Source organism: Pholis gunnellus (assembly GCF_910591455.1).
Source record: "Pholis gunnellus genome assembly, chromosome: 16".
NCBI classification, from domain to species: domain Eukaryota; kingdom Metazoa; phylum Chordata; class Actinopteri; order Perciformes; family Pholidae; genus Pholis; species Pholis gunnellus.
Window position 1 is genome coordinate 3854403 of NC_136543.1, and position 19080 is coordinate 3873482.

At 40.6% G+C, this 19080-nt stretch overlaps 2 protein-coding genes across 2 annotated transcripts; one reads left to right on the forward strand and one right to left on the reverse strand.

The window, feature by feature from the left end:
- The first annotated feature begins 47 nt into the window (after window positions 1–47).
- On the forward strand, window positions 48–14928 carry klhl43 (kelch-like family member 43). The gene is made up of 7 exons (XM_079176148.1): window positions 48–216; window positions 7904–8508; window positions 8825–8973; window positions 9551–9897; window positions 10904–11203; window positions 11290–11465; window positions 11818–14928. The coding sequence occupies exons 2-7, from the start codon at window positions 8156–8158 to the stop codon at window positions 12614–12616; spliced, it is 2124 nt and encodes a 707-aa protein (XP_079032274.1). The 5' UTR covers window positions 48–216; window positions 7904–8155; the 3' UTR covers window positions 12617–14928.
- Window positions 14929–15110: 182 nt separating this feature from the next.
- Window positions 15111–18540, reverse strand: rpl11 (ribosomal protein L11). Its single transcript, XM_079176149.1, has 6 exons — window positions 18506–18540; window positions 17645–17795; window positions 17299–17405; window positions 16709–16840; window positions 15565–15675; window positions 15111–15190 (listed from the first exon to the last, which is right to left on the reverse strand). The coding sequence occupies exons 1-6, from the start codon at window positions 18509–18511 to the stop codon at window positions 15161–15163; spliced, it is 537 nt and encodes a 178-aa protein (XP_079032275.1). The 5' UTR covers window positions 18512–18540; the 3' UTR covers window positions 15111–15160.
- Between the last annotated feature and the right edge of the window lie 540 nt (window positions 18541–19080).

The following is a 19080-nucleotide window of genomic DNA, read 5'->3' on the forward strand; positions in this document are numbered from 1 at the left end:
CGTTGGTTGGGACCCTGATTTTCTTTTGATGCTGACACACACACACACACACCAACATGCACACACACACAGCCCTCTGACAGAGGACAGACGGACGAAGCAAAGAGCCTGTTAGAGAAAAACAAAGAAAAAAGAGAACGTAAAAGAGAGTTTCAAGAGAGACGCTGAGAGAGCAAAAGGAAGGGAAGAAGAGCAGGAACCAGGAGGGAGAAAGAGGTAAAAGAAAAATACACTTATTTTACTGCCTAACAATTTGTTGGGAGAAGAGTTTGTCAACGCAAAGATTTAATGTCTTAAAATCTCCACTTACACTTTAACTCCCACAAAGGTCTCATAAGAGTGAATCGAAATGAGAACTTGTCTGTTGTCACCGATAGAAATCATCAGTGAAGTACATTTAATCTAGTAATGTGTTAAGTTCAATATTGAGGTATTTGTACTTTATACTTCCACTCTACTATATTTCAGAGGGAAATATTGTACTTTTTGCTTCACTACATTTATGTGACAGCTGGAGTTATAATTACTCTAAAGATTTTACAAACAAAACATATGAATTTATATAATATTAATGTATCCAACAGCATAAAAAAAGTTAATATTCGCTCCACCACTACGAGCTGGAACACTGAAATGCTGTTTGTGTGTTAATGCCTCTTCAGTTATAATATTCAAATAATATATGATATTATAACACTCTGACAGAGAGTATTATGGCCAACGAGTACTTTTACTTTTTATACTTTAATTACGTTTCACTTACATGTAATACTTTTGTAGTTTTACTTATGTTAGATCTTTGAACAGAGTATTTTTACATAGTTTTATTGCTACTTTTCCTGAAGTAAAATATACTGTATGACTACCGCCACTGGAAACCGCATATCAAATGATACAACTAATGACATAATCATAATAATTCGTAATGTATACTTATATTTATATTTAACCGCTTAATGGAAACAATGTGTAGAAGCTGCCAGTGGCCGTGTGGATGTTACTACTCTGCAGGGGGGGGGTGTCGGCCCTTCCTTTTCCAGTCCTTAGCTGTAAAACACACAATATACACACACAAAGTACATGTTGTGTGTCAGCACCTATAAATACACACACGAGATAGACAAGGAATTCAGCTGCAGCCACAGAACGATAGAAGAGTTGGGCAGGCACGCAGGGTGGTGTTTTTTGTGTGCATGTATGGGTTCAAATGGTGGACAAAATAACAGAAACACTTGGATTTTTCCTTTGGATTTTGGATTATTGCAGAATTAAGCTCTGTGGCAAACATTTATGATAGTTACTTCTGTTCAGCAAGATCAAATTCAAGAGTGAACATCACCTCTAGGATCTTTTAAGCGTCAATACAATCGGCAGGAGTAAAAAGCTAATGTTAGGCTTTAAATAAACTACAGCACGGTCACATAACTTCAACGTCACCACCATTAAGCTTAAAGGTTGACTAGTGTTCTAGTGATGATGTTTTTGAAGTCACGTAAAAGCTTATACATTCTTGAGAGTGGTATTTACTGACGTCTTTTATATCATAGAACAAAACGTAAAAATCTCTTCAGCTTGTGTTAAACACTGACCTTATTTCAGGCTCCGAACCAAAAACACAGTCAAAAGTAACGTTGACCTCAAGACGAGGGAATCGGGAAGTGCAAAAATACTGACTCATTTCTGAGTTTTAGGATTCTTTCCTGCAGCCCTTTAATACCAGAGCCCTGCAGTTAAGAGCACTTTGGTTGTTTAGGTTTGTTTTAAATGATCATCTCTACAGTGTCTTTTAGTGTCTTTTAGCCAATAGCCAACTCACCACTCTCATATTGTAATTTTTGGATGCAGCAGGCAGCTGTTTTCATCCAAAAAGCTGTAAAAGCCCACTGTACACTGTATCTGCTCAGCATCAAACAGCAGATAGACACAGTTAGCGACTAGCTGGTAAACATAGTGGAGCATTTAGCAGCTAGCGAGGCAGATATTTTCCTCTGGAGTTGGTGGAGACCAAAAACAGCCAAAACTGAGAGAATATGGACTTACATTCATCAGGTGGACACAAACACAACTCCTAGTGAGTGATAATGTTGCTCGGTAACTGCTAGATGGGCAAATTAGCAACTGCATACTAACATATCTGTCATATCAACTTAGTACATGTTACCGTGTCACCTTTCTCATGTTCACAGCTTGTTTACACTGCCTACAAGTGGACGAATAAATCAGTTATTAGAGGTTTAAAATAATTAGTTTGCAATTTTTGGGAATGCAATTATTTGTTTTGTTGGAGAGAGTTAAGTGTAGAATTATGTAAACCTCATGTTTGTGCGTTAAGTATGAAGCCAGAGCAAAGTAGCTTAGCTTAGCTTAGCATAAAGATTGGAAACAGCTGGCCCTGCTCAAACTTTTAAAATACACCTATACCCAAACCTAATCACGGTAAAACACATCAAAACACACCGATTAAGACACTCAGTGAACTGGAATCATAAGAATGTGGTTGTCGCTCACAGTTGTTGTGTCCTACGTTGACACTCCTTAAAACCACAGCTCTGACTGAAGCATCACAATGCTTTGCCTCATGTCAGTTGTCTTTTTCCCTCTGTAAAGCTTCAAACAGACAGCAGACTAAAAAGAAAACGAAGGGCCTCGGGTGCTTAGATTCCCGCTCTTCTCCTTCACTTATGCACTAAAACTGTTTATTTTTCAGTTTGAGTTAACAGACACACACACACACACACATCACCTGACAACCACGAATTAATCTGCAATTACTTTTAATTGTTTTAGTTTGCATCGAGGAACAGGTTTTTTTTCTCCACGAGACACAAAACAGTCATTAGATAACTGAGTTTCGACACTCAGTCATTTTGCTTTAAACATGACATTTGATGTTGGACATGGATTACTGCATTTTAGTCTTATGCCTTTAAATGTTGAGGTTTTTGCAAATTTTGTTTCGAAATTTTGAAAAATAATTTAGTTTGGTGTCTGACTTGTTACTTGCAACCTTGTGGAGTTTGGCTACATTTTTAAAAACCCTCAAGGCTCCAGTTTTGTATATAATAATAACATAGTAACAGTTAGTAGTTCATGACAGGAACATATGAATAACACGATTTTTCAAGTCTGTTTCCTAATAATTACACAAATGTTTCCTGTGAAAGTAGTTCTAAAGTCTATAGTTCTTTATTTCCACTGCTCCATTTCAGCCAATAATTGTTTCTTCCCTGCTCATTATTATTAAAAACTTAATTATTTACTGTGGAGTTTTTTCTCATTGCATCATAATAACTTAGATTGTAAAAAATATATAAGAAGAAAAGAAAATACCGTACCTACAATATCAGTACCCAAATAAGTAACATACACACATAAATACTTAAAAACAAAGTAAAATACGTACAAAATATATGAGCAGTGTGACTAAGACACAGGTTATCAATTTCATTGGCATTCATTTGAAATTATTCAATTGGGAATGAACCAATTAAACCTGTTTTAATTGTAATTAGTCGACATTCTATGTAAATAAAGAGGAATTTGAGTACCTTAAAAGTAAAGCATTACCACATTGATTGTCAGTAGTGTTTAACAATGGGAAGGTGTAAAAATGATCTACAAGACTATGCACCCTCCTTCGGTTGTTAATCGGGCCATGGGGCTGTTGCTTAGAAAGCAGATGCTGTTGTTCGTTCCAGTATATCTGTCAGTGATGATGATGATGATGATGATGATGGTAGGGGGTAGTGGTGAGGTCTGGTTCCCAGTATGCTGGTTGACAGAGCAGCTGCTCCCTGTGCCAACCTTGGTCCTGGATATTTCTGATGGCTGATCTCTGCAGAGATTATTTTCATGCCACAGAAAAGACCTTGATTTTACATTTCATGGATTTGAACTGCAGTGGGTTTATAGTGCTGTACTTGTACTTTAGAGGCACTTCTATTTCTATTCTATACTACTTCATACTTTTTCTCCAAAACAGTTATATAACAGCTACAGTTACTCTTTAATTTCACCTCTCAACCTTTCAGATAGTTTCATTTAAATAACAACTTGAAGCCCAAAGAGATAAAAGTATCACATAATAAAAAAAAATAAACAAAGATTAGAGAAAGGTCAAAAAAATTGAAACAAATTTGTGAAACATAACTTTGTTTTTTCTTCTTTCCTGCCCTCATTAATCATCTCACGACCCCTCAGATTGATCTTCTTACCCTTTGTGGACTGACCCGTATGTTGAAAACCACTGTATTAAAGTAGTTAAAACAGTAAAATGCTGCTTTCACATTATGCATAAGTATTTGTATTATAATAATGTGTTATATAATAATATATCAGTGAGACATTTATCTGCAGATGGAGTACTTTTACTTTGATACTTTAGGTAAATTCTTCTGATAATTCTTGTGTACTTTAACTTGTAATGGAGTATTTTTACACTGTGATTTTGGGGAAGGAGATTGTTTCTGTTGTGAGTGAGGTATTAGGAATACTTTATCAAAGCCTATGGAACGTGTGATTATTAAGACCATACTCCTCATTAGTAATAAAGTAAAGTCATAAAGTCAAAGGATATATTTCTTATCTTCCACCTTGCTGTTTTTGCATCAATCAAATATGTGTTTGACATCATCCTGCCCCTCGTGTCTCCAGTTGGCCCTGAAATTGAACTCATCGTCTCCCCACATGTTCCATTAGCTCAGGGTCACATTCACAGAAACTCTTGGCTGCTGTCAAATACATCTTCCTCTTGATTAATTTGTGGTGTATTGAAGTCATACGGTGTCCTGGCAGCGAATCGTTGCCGTTCCAACTGTTTAAAGGGGGATAGCAACATATCAACAAGTAGCCTATGGTCTGTAACGGTGAGCCCCTCCTCTTCATATGACACCGACAACAGCTGCTGCCCCGGTATGTGCCATCCTGCCTCGGCCCCTGGTCTGCCCATGTGTGGAGCCTCGTTGGCTGGCAAGCCAATAGATGCTATTTAAAAAGAGCCGAGTTCAGACGCTGAGCGAATGAGGAGGAGGGGTGGAAAGAGGGACGGGGAGAGTCATGCACATGTTTGTGGTCAGAAGCACTGGTAGTAGCATTATCAGCATTGTCAGTATTATTCAAAATGGCCACTAGATGAGGTTATTAAAGAGGTCACAGACAGTGATGTGATATGGTCGGAGAAGGTATTTAAAAATAGAGACATGCAGCTTTAGTTTAAGAAAGTAATGGAAAATCAATTAGCCTTAGCGACACTAATCTTTAATATTATGAAAAAAGATATCTGACGTTGTTTCAAGAGCGTAAAGCTCAATAAACTTTCCAAGCACATTCATGACCATAAATTGTACAGTGAGTGGCATTTAGGGGGGATCTATTGGCAGGAATTTAATATAATATTAATAAGTATATTTTCCTTAATGTATAATAACCTGAAAATGTCGGCATGCTAACTCGCTCACAATGACAATCCTAACATACTGATGTTTACCATTCCCACCATGTTAATTTAGCTTGTTAGCATGCTAACATTTGCTAATTTGCACTGAATAAGGTAGAGCTTAGCCTAAAGGGAATGCCATTAGTTGTGCAGATATTTGGTATTAAAACAAAGTATTGGACAAACTGAAAATTGGAGCTGATTATGGCGCTAGATGAAAAGTCAGAAGATCCCCAAAGTTATTAGGATTCATCCACTGGGAACCAGATTGATCAACAGTTGATGAGTTATTTCAGTCTGGACGAAAGTGGTGAACCAACCGACAGAGACATAGGATTGGTGTAAATATAAGATGTGAAAAAGGCAACTAAAAGTCAGACTATGAGAAGCTCCAGTTGAATCTAATAATGAACGGACAATAAATGATGTAACACCATTCAGGCCCAAAGGGGAAATTTGAGAAAATGTAAAGTACAGATCTCGATGTGAGAGAAAGATCATATAGAACTGGCACACAGCTGAGTCCCTAAATAGCACCTGGGGTTTCTTTTACTTCCCGCCCTGAACCAGCAGTGAGGTGATCTCTGCACCGAGGCTCAGGTGAACCACAACAAACCGTAAACTAGGAGTAAAGATCCTGCTGCTGTTTACCACCAGACGTCCAGCTTCCAGTCCCTTTAAAGGCCTTCAACTTTGCAATAATATATTGTGACGAAACTGAGTCGGAGCGCTGACTTCATGACTCCTCTCCACTTGAGCTAGTATCACAAAAGCTTTAGCTAAATGCTAAAAACAGCATTATCCGACAATTGTTACAGCTGCTGCAGTTTAGAAGGTGGAGAGTTGATTTTAACGTGTCTTGTTTCCGAAGCTGCGTGAACATCAAGTACGTTTTTTTTTTAACAAAAGAAAGAGCACAACAAAGATTTAGTGGACGTGAAAATGAAAAACAAAAACATTATTTAGCTTCCTCAAATATGCTGCCAATTGGTGAAATCACCACGCACTCATTGCCTTTAATATCATTATACAATTTGCTAGTGTTTGGACACTATTGCTGACCACTTATGGCTGGTTGTTGTTGTTGCATTGTTCCGGTTTGAGCAATTACTTCCAGCCAAGCCTCATGCAACAGATACAAAACTAAACCAACCAAGCACACAAAGTACAGAAAACCCACAACAAAAATTGAGATACATGCTCTGCATAACCCCTCCAGTATCCTCCACGGCCCCCATTTCTCCTATTTGTTCATCTCAGACTCCCTCTACTCTCCGTCACAGTCTCCCCTCTCTGCTGAAGTTGGCAGACTGTGGCTCATTGCTATCATGAATAAGATTCCCCCAGTTGCATTAAATTCCTTGTGGCTGCTGTAAACCACAAAAACCTTAACCCTGAGCTTCTTTACTGCACTCGTGCCTGTCATTCACACTGCTGCTGGCTCAGAGACAGAGCTTGTAGGTGACCCTCAGTTGGATTCAGAAAAAGGTGTCAGCCTGTGTGTTGTTGTGTTGTGTGATGTTAGCGGAGAAATGCGCATCTGTCAGTGGGTTTGTCATGTCCTCCAGCGACCATGAATCTGTGGTTTAAAGGCTGGAAACATTTGCCAGGGACCTGTTGTCGGTTGTCTATGAGGAGCTCACTGTTGGCTTTGAAACACACCTTTCCCTTTAATGAGTCACGATATAAAGAGGCACTGTGGCAGACAAAAGAGACAAGACAAAGCATTATAAGAGCAGGGAAGAGTGACTCTTGTTTTCTTTAGAGTAGCTTTGTGAAAGTCAAGAAGAAGAATGAAAAGTATATAAGTGTTGTGCGTCATTTCAGTGCTGGAGGAAAATCAAGTTCCAGACCGTTGAATTTTGCTTTACAGATCTAATCCATTTCTGTGGACATTATGTTCTCTTATATCATTGTCAAAGTTATATTATGTAAGCACAATTCGATTAAAGAATCAAAAACAATAGAACGTCAAGATAGATTAGCCTTCGTTCTATACCTCTGAATGTTGATTGTCACACTTATCTTCAATGAATCCAAACGAAAGGCTGCCTAAAGTTAGACAAACATTAAAATATCCAAAAACTGTTTGGACGCTTTGTGACTTATTGCTTCTGGTACACCAAAGATGTAATATGTAAAAAAAAGCCTTGTTTATGTGAAATTTTTGCTGTCAAAAAATGTATTGAAACTAACAGAAGTCAGAATAACATAAAAATATCCAAGATAGTGTGATATGTTGGGGATTTTTGACAGAAATGTAAAATATATGGAATAAATGAATACACAGAATACTCAAGCAACATTGCTGCATTTCTATATACAGCATATTCTTCCAAAAGGTCTTCAACTGGACCTTTAATGGGCCAGTTACATGACAGTCAACTTAACTTTTTAATGAATGTAAAGAGCAATGAAATGAAGAGCAAAGGGTTTGAACAATTCTTCACTTTTCCTTCTTTTTTTCAGGTGCTGTGTGCTGTGTTCAAGTAAAAACACCAACGAAATCACAAATCATCCCAAACTAGTCCAACCATTTCTAACATTCAGCTACGACCTCCAGCTAAAAGAAGAGAAACTTCAACTCTTAGGTCAGAGTGTCAAGAAAAATTTTCAATTTTATTTTTGTTGATCAACTGGATTTCTAGCAAGTGAAACAGCAAGAAGTCAACTCAGCAAACGTTACTTACTGTAGGAAACCATTTAGTGTAAAGTACACACATGCTGAAATCTAAAAAAGACAACCTCAGCGGTCAAACGATGGCGCCCAAGAAGAAGGCCTCCCGCCAGAAGAAGCCCGCCATGGAAACCATCCCTCAGGTCGCCGTGGAGACCGCCCCCGCCCAGCTGAAGGTGGAGCACCGTGGTGACGGTGTGGTGGTGGTGGAGAGCGGAGTGAAGAAGATCGAGCAGATGGCGGCGCTGGACATCGCTCAGCTGAACAGCCTCAATCTGCCGCTGCCGCCGCCGGTCATCAAGCCCGGAGAGCGAGGCCTCGGCCTGGGCAGCGAGCTGACACGACCCCTGCACGGCAACGCCCTGCTGGAGGAGCTCAGCAAGATGCGGCAGGAGAAGTGGGTTCTGATACTTTCTGTATTGCATTGTAATTGATGCAAAACAATTGGGATATGAATTGATACAATTACTATACGGCACAACAGCGATACGATACAATTACGACACAATACGATACAGTTTAGATGCGATATATTCACGATAGAATACAGTTTGGATACAATACGTTTACGATAGAGTACAATTACAAGGCACAAAATAACAATGTGGTACAATTACGATACGTTCAAATTGCGATACAACAAAATTACTTATTGTGTCACGAGTTATTGTCTCAGGCATGTGTGTCATCCATCCTCCTGCTCCCCTCCTCAGGTTCCTGACTGACCTGGAGTTGGCCTGTAAGACGAAAGCCTTTGACGTCCACAAGCTGGTGATCTCCTCCATCAGTCAGTACTTCAGAGAGATTCTGGCCAAAGACCCGGGCATGAAGCGCCTGGAGCTCCCCTCCCTCTCACCTCTAGGTACACCTACCAATTCAGTTTAAGCTGAGCCACGATATTACAATAATGTTTACAATATTTGAACTTCAGATCAAGATCCCAAACTTTCTAGCTGCCAAATATTATGCTTAACTTTCAGGAAATTAGTATAAAATGAGAACAATTAGTCGATTGTCAGAACTCTGTAGTCTCAGCTTGACAATTGTAGATTCTTCTTTATTTTATTTTGAGTAATGTGACGGCAAATTGAATATCTTTGAGTTTTGTGATTGCCTTCAGTCCCTATTTTCTAACATTTCATGGGCCAAATGATGAATTAATTGAGAAAATAAACTCCTGATTAAAATAAAAAGAACATTAGTTGCAGCCCTAAAAAGAAGTATATGCCAAATGTTGTAATGTTTGACTCAGTGTAAACGTCATAAAGCCTCAATGGTGCGTTGAGGAGCAAAAATGTTGTCCAACTTTAAACTTTAAATTTAAATTTAAGGAAAGATATCAGTTTTCAAGAATTCAGTTTCTCCTGTCCACAGCAGTTTTCTGCTTCCTCAAAAACATCTGGTTTTAAGTGAAATGTCCTGTCTCGCTCGGTCTGCAGGCCTGGCTAATGTCATTACCTTCGCCTACCTGGGTCGCGTCCACATGTCCCTGTACACCATCGGCTGCACCGCCTCGGCCGCCGCCACCCTGCAGATCCCTCAGCTCCTCAAGATGTGCACGGACTTCCTGCTGGCCGAGCTCAACGTGCAGACCTGCGTCTACATCTGGAACATCGCCGCCGCCTACGGCCTGGCGTCGGTGTGCGACGCCGCCCGCCGCTTCGTCCTGGAGAACTTTGTGCAGTTTGCGGAAACGCCGCTCTTCACCCAGCTGACCCTGGAGCAGATCTCCGCCTTCCTGCAGGACGACTCGCTGCTGTTGCCTTCAGAGGTCACTGCCTTCCAGGTCAGAGGTCAAGCTTTGTCTTTAAAGGTCAAAGGTTGAAATTTGTAGCTGAAAATTTGGGTTAAAATATGATATTGCTGTCTAATGAATTGATTCACTACTGATATCCTAACTGAGGAGAAGTGCCAGGTCTTCTAGGAGGAGACCGACTTCCAGTATTAACTCGTCGACCCTCTGGGCCTTCCTGCTATTTTCATCCAGGCCCTAAAAACAGACCCCAGACCAGCTGCTCAGAGCATAACACAGATCCATACAGTATTGTGGGCAGAAACCGCTGAGAATATCTCACTGTACGCAAGAAGAGAGCTTGTGTATTAATATGCAACTCTGTTACAGACACAAATAGACAGACAGCTGAGAGAAGCAGCGATCGCTGTATTTATAAACAGGACCAAATGTGAGTCTGTCTGCACTGCGAGATTATCATCACGTTTCAGGTTTTGATTACATTTGTACTTTTATCACTGGAATCGGTTTCATTAATCCAAATGCATTTTTTTTTTTGATTTTGTATTTTATTATATAACTTACTTATTTGAATTTGCCACCTTGGGTGAGTCCCAAAACCAACAAAGGTGGCAAAATGTTATCAGACAAGCAAAAAATATAACTGAATTTAATAAATCGCTTGTTAAATAATTAAAAGAAATATAAAACCTCATAATTTTCATTAAACCTCTAGTCAGTTAGTTAAAAAATAAATAAAGGTATTTATTTGTTTTTGTCTTTACCATGGAAGTTGATGGAATAAATTAAAACGTATTAAACTTTTATTTTATTTCCAATAGCTTATTTCCTATTTTCGGTACATATGTAATAATTTATCTATTTCCTATCGTCCTAATAACATTATTGATCTATTTTGAACTTGACATCCTTTGGACTGTTTTGCAGCTACATGTTAATCCCTTTTTGGTTTGGAAAGGTGCTTTGTAAAGAAATGTATATCATAACACATGACATGTATCTATGTATTAAATATCTTCCCTGTAAACTCTCCCTCCAGTTGGTCATGAGGTGGCTCGACTTCGACAACTCTCGTCAGGCTCACGCCGCCGAGCTGCTGTCCCACATCCGCTTTGAGACGATCCCCGCCAGCGAGCTGGTGAGCCAGATCCAGCCAGTGCCCCGCATGATGATGGACCCGCACTGTCACCGCCTGCTGGTGGACGCCATGAACTACCACCTGCTGCCCTTCCAGCAGAACACCCTGCAGTCCCGACGCACGCAGGTCCGAGCCGGTCAGCAGACTCTGCTCACCGTCGGTGGTCGGCCATCGCTCACTGAGAGAGCTCTCAGCCGCGAGGTCGGTGCTTTGATGTTGTGTTGTCTCTAATATCCACCACCGTAAAAAAAAACAACACTCACTGACCTTTGACCTTTGTAATCCAGGTGCTGTGGAGGGACCCTCGCGAAGGAGCAGCCACCTGGCGTCACCTCACCCAGCTGCCGGCGAAGAGCTTCAACCAGTGCGTGGCTGTGATGGACGGCTTCCTGTACGTGGCCGGAGGGGAAGACCAGAACGACGCCCGCAACCAGGCCAAGCATGCCGTCAGCACCCTCAGCAGGTAGCAGGGTGCTGCTGTTTAGGGCTGTGGATTGGCAAGCACCTCACAATACGATATATTGCTGCTGTCTGACATAAACACAGTAAACAGTGTATGAAGAGACATAAACCAATAGCCGGCTTAATCATAGTGGAGGCTACTATTAATCACTTAGTTCCAAATATGCAGGTTGGTAACCTGATCAAACATTTAATTAGTTGGGGAACATGCACCATAATGTTGAAATCTAGATTTTGAGACACATTTTGAGACACAGGGCGTCAAGGTAAAACAGGACACTCCTGAAGGTCCTCATCACTGGGGTCTGGGGATCCGCTCTGAACGTGACCCTCTGCCCTTTACCTTCCAACAGATATGACCCTCGCTTCAACACCTGGCTCCACCTGGCCAGCATGAAACAGCGCCGCACCCACTTCTCTCTGGCAGCCAGCGGCGGCCGCCTGTTCGCCATCGGCGGCCGCAACGTGGAGGGTCTGCTGGTCACCACCGAGAGCTACCTGCCGTCCTCCAACGCCTGGCAGATGCGCGCTCCCATGGAGGTGCCCCGCTGCTGCCACTCCAGCGCCACCCTGCCCTCTGGAGACATCCTGGTGACCGGCGGCTACATCAACTGCGCCTACTCCCGCTCCGTGGCGTGCTACAACGTGGACACCGACGCCTGGAGCGAGAAGGCCCCCATGGAGACACCACGTGGCTGGCACTGCTCCGCCGCCCTCGGCGGGAAGGTGTACGTGGTCGGAGGGAGCCAGCTGGGGCCCGGGGGTGAGCGGGTGGATGTGCTCTCCGTGGAGGTCTTCTCCCCTGAGAGCAGCGGCTGGAGCCGGGCCGCCCCTCTCCTCCTCGGTGTGAGCACCGCCGGCCTCTCCCCGCTGGCCGACAAGCTGTACCTGCTGGGCGGCTGGAACGAGGCGGAGAAGCGCTACAAGGCAGCCGTCCAAAAGTACGACCCGGCCACAGACAGCTGGTCCATGGCGGAGGATCTGCCCGAGCCCACGGTGGGAGTGTCTTGCTGCACCTTGACCCTGCCGCCCCGCCACGCGCCGCGCCGACAGCAGCACCGCAACACCCCAGCCCACGAAGAGCAGCAGCTGGCCGGGAAGAACCGGAGCAGAGAGAGCAGCATGGCTCCTTCCCAAACCATCACCGCATAGAGAGACAGGATGCACGGGAGAGACTAGAGGAGAGGAAGGCTAGTTCAACCTCTGGAGAACATCTGGAGAATGTTTGCTCTATATTGGGTTATATCTTCTGGAAAAGTGAATCTACTTAAAAATAAATTTAATTGTATTTTCATCTGTAAATAAAGAATTTTGGAAAGAATATAATTTAAAAAACGACAAAAAAAAAGACAATCCTAAACAAATTTAGAAAACAATGCAACCTAGAAGATAGATCTTTTTTGTAGCATTATTTAACTAAATTATATAAAATTTAAATAAATATTGAATATACATTCATACAGTATATATCCTACATATATAATAAAATAAATACATTTTATATTTATATAAATGTAACTCTAAAAGTACTGATAACAATGATTACTGATAATTTGATTGGACAAAATTCTGCCTTTTTTTTTTTTATAGATTTACACCATTTAGATTTAGTATTGGTCCTCAATCTTTCCCAAAGGGATTTGGGAGTTTCAAAATCATATTAACTTGACATCTGACCTCCATTATTATAGTTTCCAAGAGAAAGCTGCAAATCTAAAATACAACCAGATACAGATCTATGAAATGTTCATGTGCTGGTTTTGTATGAAAGAAAAAAAAGAGAGCTTGTGTGATCCAAAGTGGTCTCAGGAGGTTTTACATTGATGGAAACTGAGAAGAAAAACGTGGAGAAGGGATGAATTATTTAGTGGAGCAGGTGGAGGTAGAGAGGCGATGGATGGAGGAGGATGAATGATGAAGACGGGAACAGTGGCATGCGTTTGAGTGTGTTGAACAAACTATTAAGTTTGTGTACAAAGATGTATCTTAGCAGTGTTTGTAGCGTTCAACTGTGAAAATAAGTGAGTGTGTGTGTGTGTGTGTGACAGAGAGACAGAATGACAGGTGTGTGACAGGAATATGAGCTAATTCTGACAAAAATTGCAATAATTAGGATTTCTCACCAGAAAACTTTAGCAGGTTAGAAATAAACAAACCTCATTTATTTGATGGTTATCTGACAGAAGTAGAGTAGTGCAACTGTAACAAAATGTATTTAACATAGATGTAGGACTTAAATATATGAATATTTTATAAGTGCAATGTGAAAGGGATTACGGTGTGAACTCTACACCACAGGAAAGATTTTAAAGGAAGTAAAACAATGTGCAAAAATGTATACTGAAGCGGGAAAATTGAGAATATTTATAACATATCTAAAAAAAAGAAAAAATCAAAAAATGTAGAAAAAAATCCAATAATTTAAAACAAAGCCTCACCTGTGTTTGTTTCAAAACATTTGAAGTTCTCTGACTGAACTAATTTTTACTGAAACTAAGAAACTACCAACTGAAGAACCAGTGAGACGCCAGCAGGTGGAAAGACAAACTGCAAAGAGCGGCAGCTGCATATCGAGTTTTTGATTATTATTTTTAACTTGAGATACAATGAGGTCACTCTGGCTCATCTGATTGGATGAATCCCTTTGTATTTGATGCTGGACGAGCTCTGTGCTGGTGGTTTCACCCAATAAAGCCAAAGTGATCAAAACATGTCCATTTCCTGTCTTGCTTTCTATTTCTACTTCAGGCAAGGCTGCTGGGAAATGTAGTCCAACAACAGAACGGAAGCTGTGCTGCAAGAAACTCTTCGTTAGAGGTCAGAGGTCAAGTTTAGAGCAAACTGAGCTTTGAATACAGCAATACAAAGGGATCATTACTTTACGTGAGATGTGTGTTTGACAGACTTTAAAGATGCAATGGTGAAAGGATTCACTTCCCTTACTTTAGCAAAAACAGCAATACCATTATGTAAGAACTACTAACGTTTATTTTGGAAATTTTAAGTAAGATAAGCAAAATGTGTTGAGTATTCATGCAGCAAGAATGGCCCCTTTCTCTAATGTTTTACTGATGCAATCAAGAGTAAGCAACATTTTGATGTAGCTGGCCGAGGTGGGGCAAGTTATATTTAATATACCGTCAGGAAATGTACTGCTTAACAATGGATCTCTTTGTATGCTCAATACATTGGTTTTTAAACAATGCAAAGTCATTTAGAATGACAGCTGTCAAATGGAGCAAAAAGAAAGAAATATAAAGCATAAAAACATTGAAGCATCTTCAGAGTTGTATTTACGGTACTTCAGTACATTAACTGCCCATCACTGCCCAGGTGTCAGCTTTCCATATAGATGTGGAACATAAACACCCTTCAATGGTTTGTTCTTGCCTTCTACCCGAGCTGTCAATCACAAAAGAGTTACTGGTATTATTTCACATCTGTCCAGATGTTCCTGATTTTAAGGTTTTGTTCAAGAAAGTTTTTCCCTTTAACTCAATAAACCAAATTCTTTTGAACAGGGCCGATTAGGCGATGACACAACTGCAAGTTTCTTTAAGTGAGGCACGAGACTCATGAAAACAAGTAGCCATGTCTAAACCCTGTACACCGTTGAAGTACCATAGTAACAACACCAAACAGAAAGTGTCCTTTTTCAGATTTTATTTCTTACAAACAACATCAAAGGGTGGTCCTTTACTTGCCGGGGAGGATGATGCCGTCATACTGAAGAAAGAGAAATAAAAAGAGACAAATATTAGATCGTAATATAAAGAAAATAAAAACATGAGACATTTGATTAATAAAGTAACAGACGAGAGTCAACACACATTAAAGCCACAGAATGCAGTCGTTCTAATTAAATCATGAATAATCTAATTGACCAGTTTACAATCATGCAGCAGTTTCTCTAGCATGTTGTTGGAGGTGGACGGTCTGTATAATAAGCCACTCTGGGTGTACATTTTCTGAAAATAAGCTTCCAAATCTCCCATCATCAACATGTTCCTTTTGGTTTCTTCCAGGAAGTTCTTTTAAACAAAACCTGGAAAGCCACCGACAGTTTCCGGGTGTCTGAGGATGTCAATGACAACACTCACTTTCTGCTGGAACCAGCGCATGGCCTCCTCTTTGCGGATGCGGTGCCTGAAACCGATGCGGCCTCTTTTCCGCTTCTTGTCGGCGATGCTGAAGCCGGGTCTGCCCAGAACCTGAACGACAGAGGTGGTCAGAGAAGCTTCAGCAACGTCTCTCTGTTACATATGAACACTGCAGAGGCATCGATTCATATCACTGAATGGTGATCTGGCCTCTTGACTTCAGTACTGGTTCAACAGGTTTAATATTCAAGGATTTCAGTAGACTCAGCAACAAGTCGAGTGTATATTTTCTAAAATAACAAAAAAAACTGGAAAAATAATATCTTTGCATTTGAGAAGCTGCAAGTAAGAAATGATTACAAATCTTTACTAGATAAACAATTTCAAAGATTAATCACTTTCTTACATGGTCAATAATTGGATCGATCGAGAATTTATCATCTTAGTGTTTTAGCACCAACATTTAATATTGATGTTAGACATTTCACACAAGAAATCTTTTTCATGGAGACAAAACTGATTGTATTTGGCAAAGTAAGACACAATCAAGTATACTTCTGATATCTGCACCTCTAGTACTTTATCAGGTTCCTCAACATGTCAGCTGACCATGGACATGATTTACTTCAGACAATCAACATAAAACAAACTAAACTGCATTTAACTGATCTTCTGTTGACCTCCGACTGAGGAAGAAGTACAAGGAGCAAGTTAACGACATTTACATTAAATAAAATTACACAATCCATAATTCTACAAACACCTTTTATCTCAGTTGCAACATGTTAATGTGTAAAGCACAAATTATGTCACACTTTACAAAAAAAAAAATCTTAAGTGGTTTTAATTAAAAATGCTCAATTAGTACAACTTCAAAACAATAACTACTTTTTATCTATCGTGACAAATCCTTCCTACAAAATGAAACGCCTCAGATATCTGTATGTACTCCACCAGCTTGGGTTCATGTTTACTTCCCGTCGGCTTTTGTCACACAGGCTGCAACAGGAAATAAACTGGGAATTTTTGAATATTTACCTTGTTAACTGAAATGTTCCACACCCAATTTGTGCCGTTGCAACTAAAAATTGTTTACATAATTAGCTCTCGCCACAAAATCCAACCAGTCTTTGGGTCCACTTACCACGTAGAAGTCCAGTCCGTAGATGCCGATGCTGGGGTCGTACTTGATACCCAGATCGATGTGTTCCTGGATACCGAAGCCGAAGTTTCCGGTATCGGAGAAGTTGTTCTTTCTCAACTCGTACTCACGCACCTGGAAGCAATAGTACGGTCATAACATTGTAACACAACCCCTAGTTGGATGAGTGACGCCAATATTTGAAATAACCAGCCAAAAGCAGGAGCCAAATGAAAGCAGTCAAACATAACTTTGTTTCCGCATGCATTCTGTTCTTGGAAAGCTGATCGTGACGGAACTTAAGACACATTGTCATCTGTACAAACAAGCCTGAGTACAAAGCAATAGAACAGTTTTTTGCATGATGAGCACATCAACCTTGTCCTTGAATATTAAATTGAAGGTAACACAAAGACCAAAACCAGCTTTTAGCCGTATTTAACCTGACATCTCTATTTGTATTTAGTTGTTGATCAAAAAAGGCTCTTTACCCTCTAGTTGATCTACATTTTAAGAAACCTGCAGCCAAGTCACAAGCCAAGGACGACATCGTTAGGAACAACTGAACTACTGAGATGTGTAGACTTTCTGACCTTGAGTCCTTTTTCCAGGATCTCCTCGGCTTTGGCTCCACGGACGGTGCAGTGGACAGCAATCTTTTCATTTCTGCGGATACCGAAGGATCGCACGGTGTAGCGGGCTGAGAAAAGAAAACAGGACATTGAATACAAGAGAGCAATATCACAAAAACCTAATCACTTTCATGTTCAACAACTTTATCAAATCTTTAACATTCTTAAGTCAAGTTTCACGATGACTGTCAGCTCGAGGTATGTGTATAATTAGGCCTTTATCGTCGTGTTGGATAAAACATTACTTCACTAAAGGCTGTACCTCAACACTTCCACAGCTCAGAGTCCTGCACTGCACAACACTCACCCTTTGAGAAGACGGGGGTCTGCCCGGTGAGCTGCTCCAGCACCTTAGCAGCACGGGTCAGTCTGTCTCCGCTCTCACCGACGCAGATGTTCAGGCAGAGCTTGCGAATGCGAAGCTCTCTCATGGGGTTCTCCTTCTTCTCACCCTGTTCCTGGAGGACACAAGACAAACGGTTGAATTCACACTATGAAGTCACAAAATGACTACGAAGAAGTTGCAACACCCTGTCAACCGCTGCTGCCATGTTGAGTTTAGCTATTAGCGTTAGCCTATCACGTTAGCACAGGCTAGACAGATACACGAACATTTCACCAGCTTAACAGTGAGCTTCAGGTTAAAATACACACTATCGTTGTCTTTAAAGCCACAACTTCTCGCAATGCTCTCCTCTGTCTCTACATTAAACTACCAACAGCCTCAGACTAATGCATGCCGGCCGGAGAACATGTCCGTACATATCCCCGCTGCTTCTGCTGTTAACGTTGTCACCTAACGTTACGTGTCCGGAAAGTATGGAACACAACTAAAAATATCACAATAAGAACATAGACATGCCTGCTGCATAGCCTTGGTGTCATTATACAACTACAATATTGTCTTCAATGACTGAATATTACTACAAACGTACGAGTCAACCGCATATTCCAGTAGCTAGCCTGTTAGCATCACTCGCTTTTTTTGGTGAAACTGTCTTCCGTTTCATTTGTTAAAGAAATACGGCTCTAGTTTAATCCTTCATATTAGAGTTTAAGTCTCTGTACGTCAAGGAGCAGTTAGGATGACCCAACAGCTCCGATGATTGTAGATTTCAACTACAGCTTCACGTAGGATCACCATCGTACGGTGTGAGACAGTACTCACCGCCATGTTGGATCACTAGAAGAGGCCGAAACGTTTCCGGCAAAAGAAATTTATAGTGAAGTGTTCACCGCAAATCATCTCGGGGAGACATCGCGGGGAAACGTGAGAGTTCCGGTTTACGGCACGAAAAGCAACAAAATAAGTACATTATTTTATTGTCTATCGGAATTACGCATTTAATTGGTTTGAATCATCGCACAAGTATCTTCACAGCGTGAATTTGTTTCACAAGTAGAGTTGAAACGATTAGCTGATTTGAGGTAATTAGTTGAATAATCAATTGATGAAGAGGCAATTAATTAGCAGCAGTTTTGACAATAAAAAAAAAATCTAATATTTTTCAAATGATTCCCACTGGTTCAATATTCACAAATATCACAATTTGCTACTTATATATAAATAATACTCGTTTTAAATATTGAATATCTTACTTGTTTTGGATGTTTGTTTGGCCAAAACAAGCAAACTGTTACCTTGCCCTCTGGGTATTGTTACATTTTGTAAAAGAAACATTAATTGAGAAAATAATCATCAGCTTCATTGTTGACAAAAACATTCCTTAGTCCTTGTTTATT

Coding starts and splice junctions, on each gene's coding strand:
- klhl43 (XM_079176148.1), top strand. CDS start 8,156: ATGCTGAAATCTAAAAAAGACAACCTCAGCGGTCAAACGATGGCGCCC. Junction 8,974..9,550: donor CCCCTCCCTCTCACCTCTAG/GTACACCTACCA, acceptor CTCGGTCTGCAG/GCCTGGCTAATGTCATTACC. Junction 9,898..10,903: donor CAGAGGTCACTGCCTTCCAG/GTCAGAGGTCAA, acceptor CTCTCCCTCCAG/TTGGTCATGAGGTGGCTCGA.
- rpl11 (XM_079176149.1), bottom strand. Junction 17,406..17,644: donor GACCCCCGTCTTCTCAAAGG/GTGAGTGTTGTG, acceptor TTCTTTTCTCAG/CCCGCTACACCGTGCGATCC. Junction 15,191..15,564: donor TGCGCTGGTTCCAGCAGAAA/GTGAGTGTTGTC, acceptor CTCTTTCTTCAG/TATGACGGCATCATCCTCCC.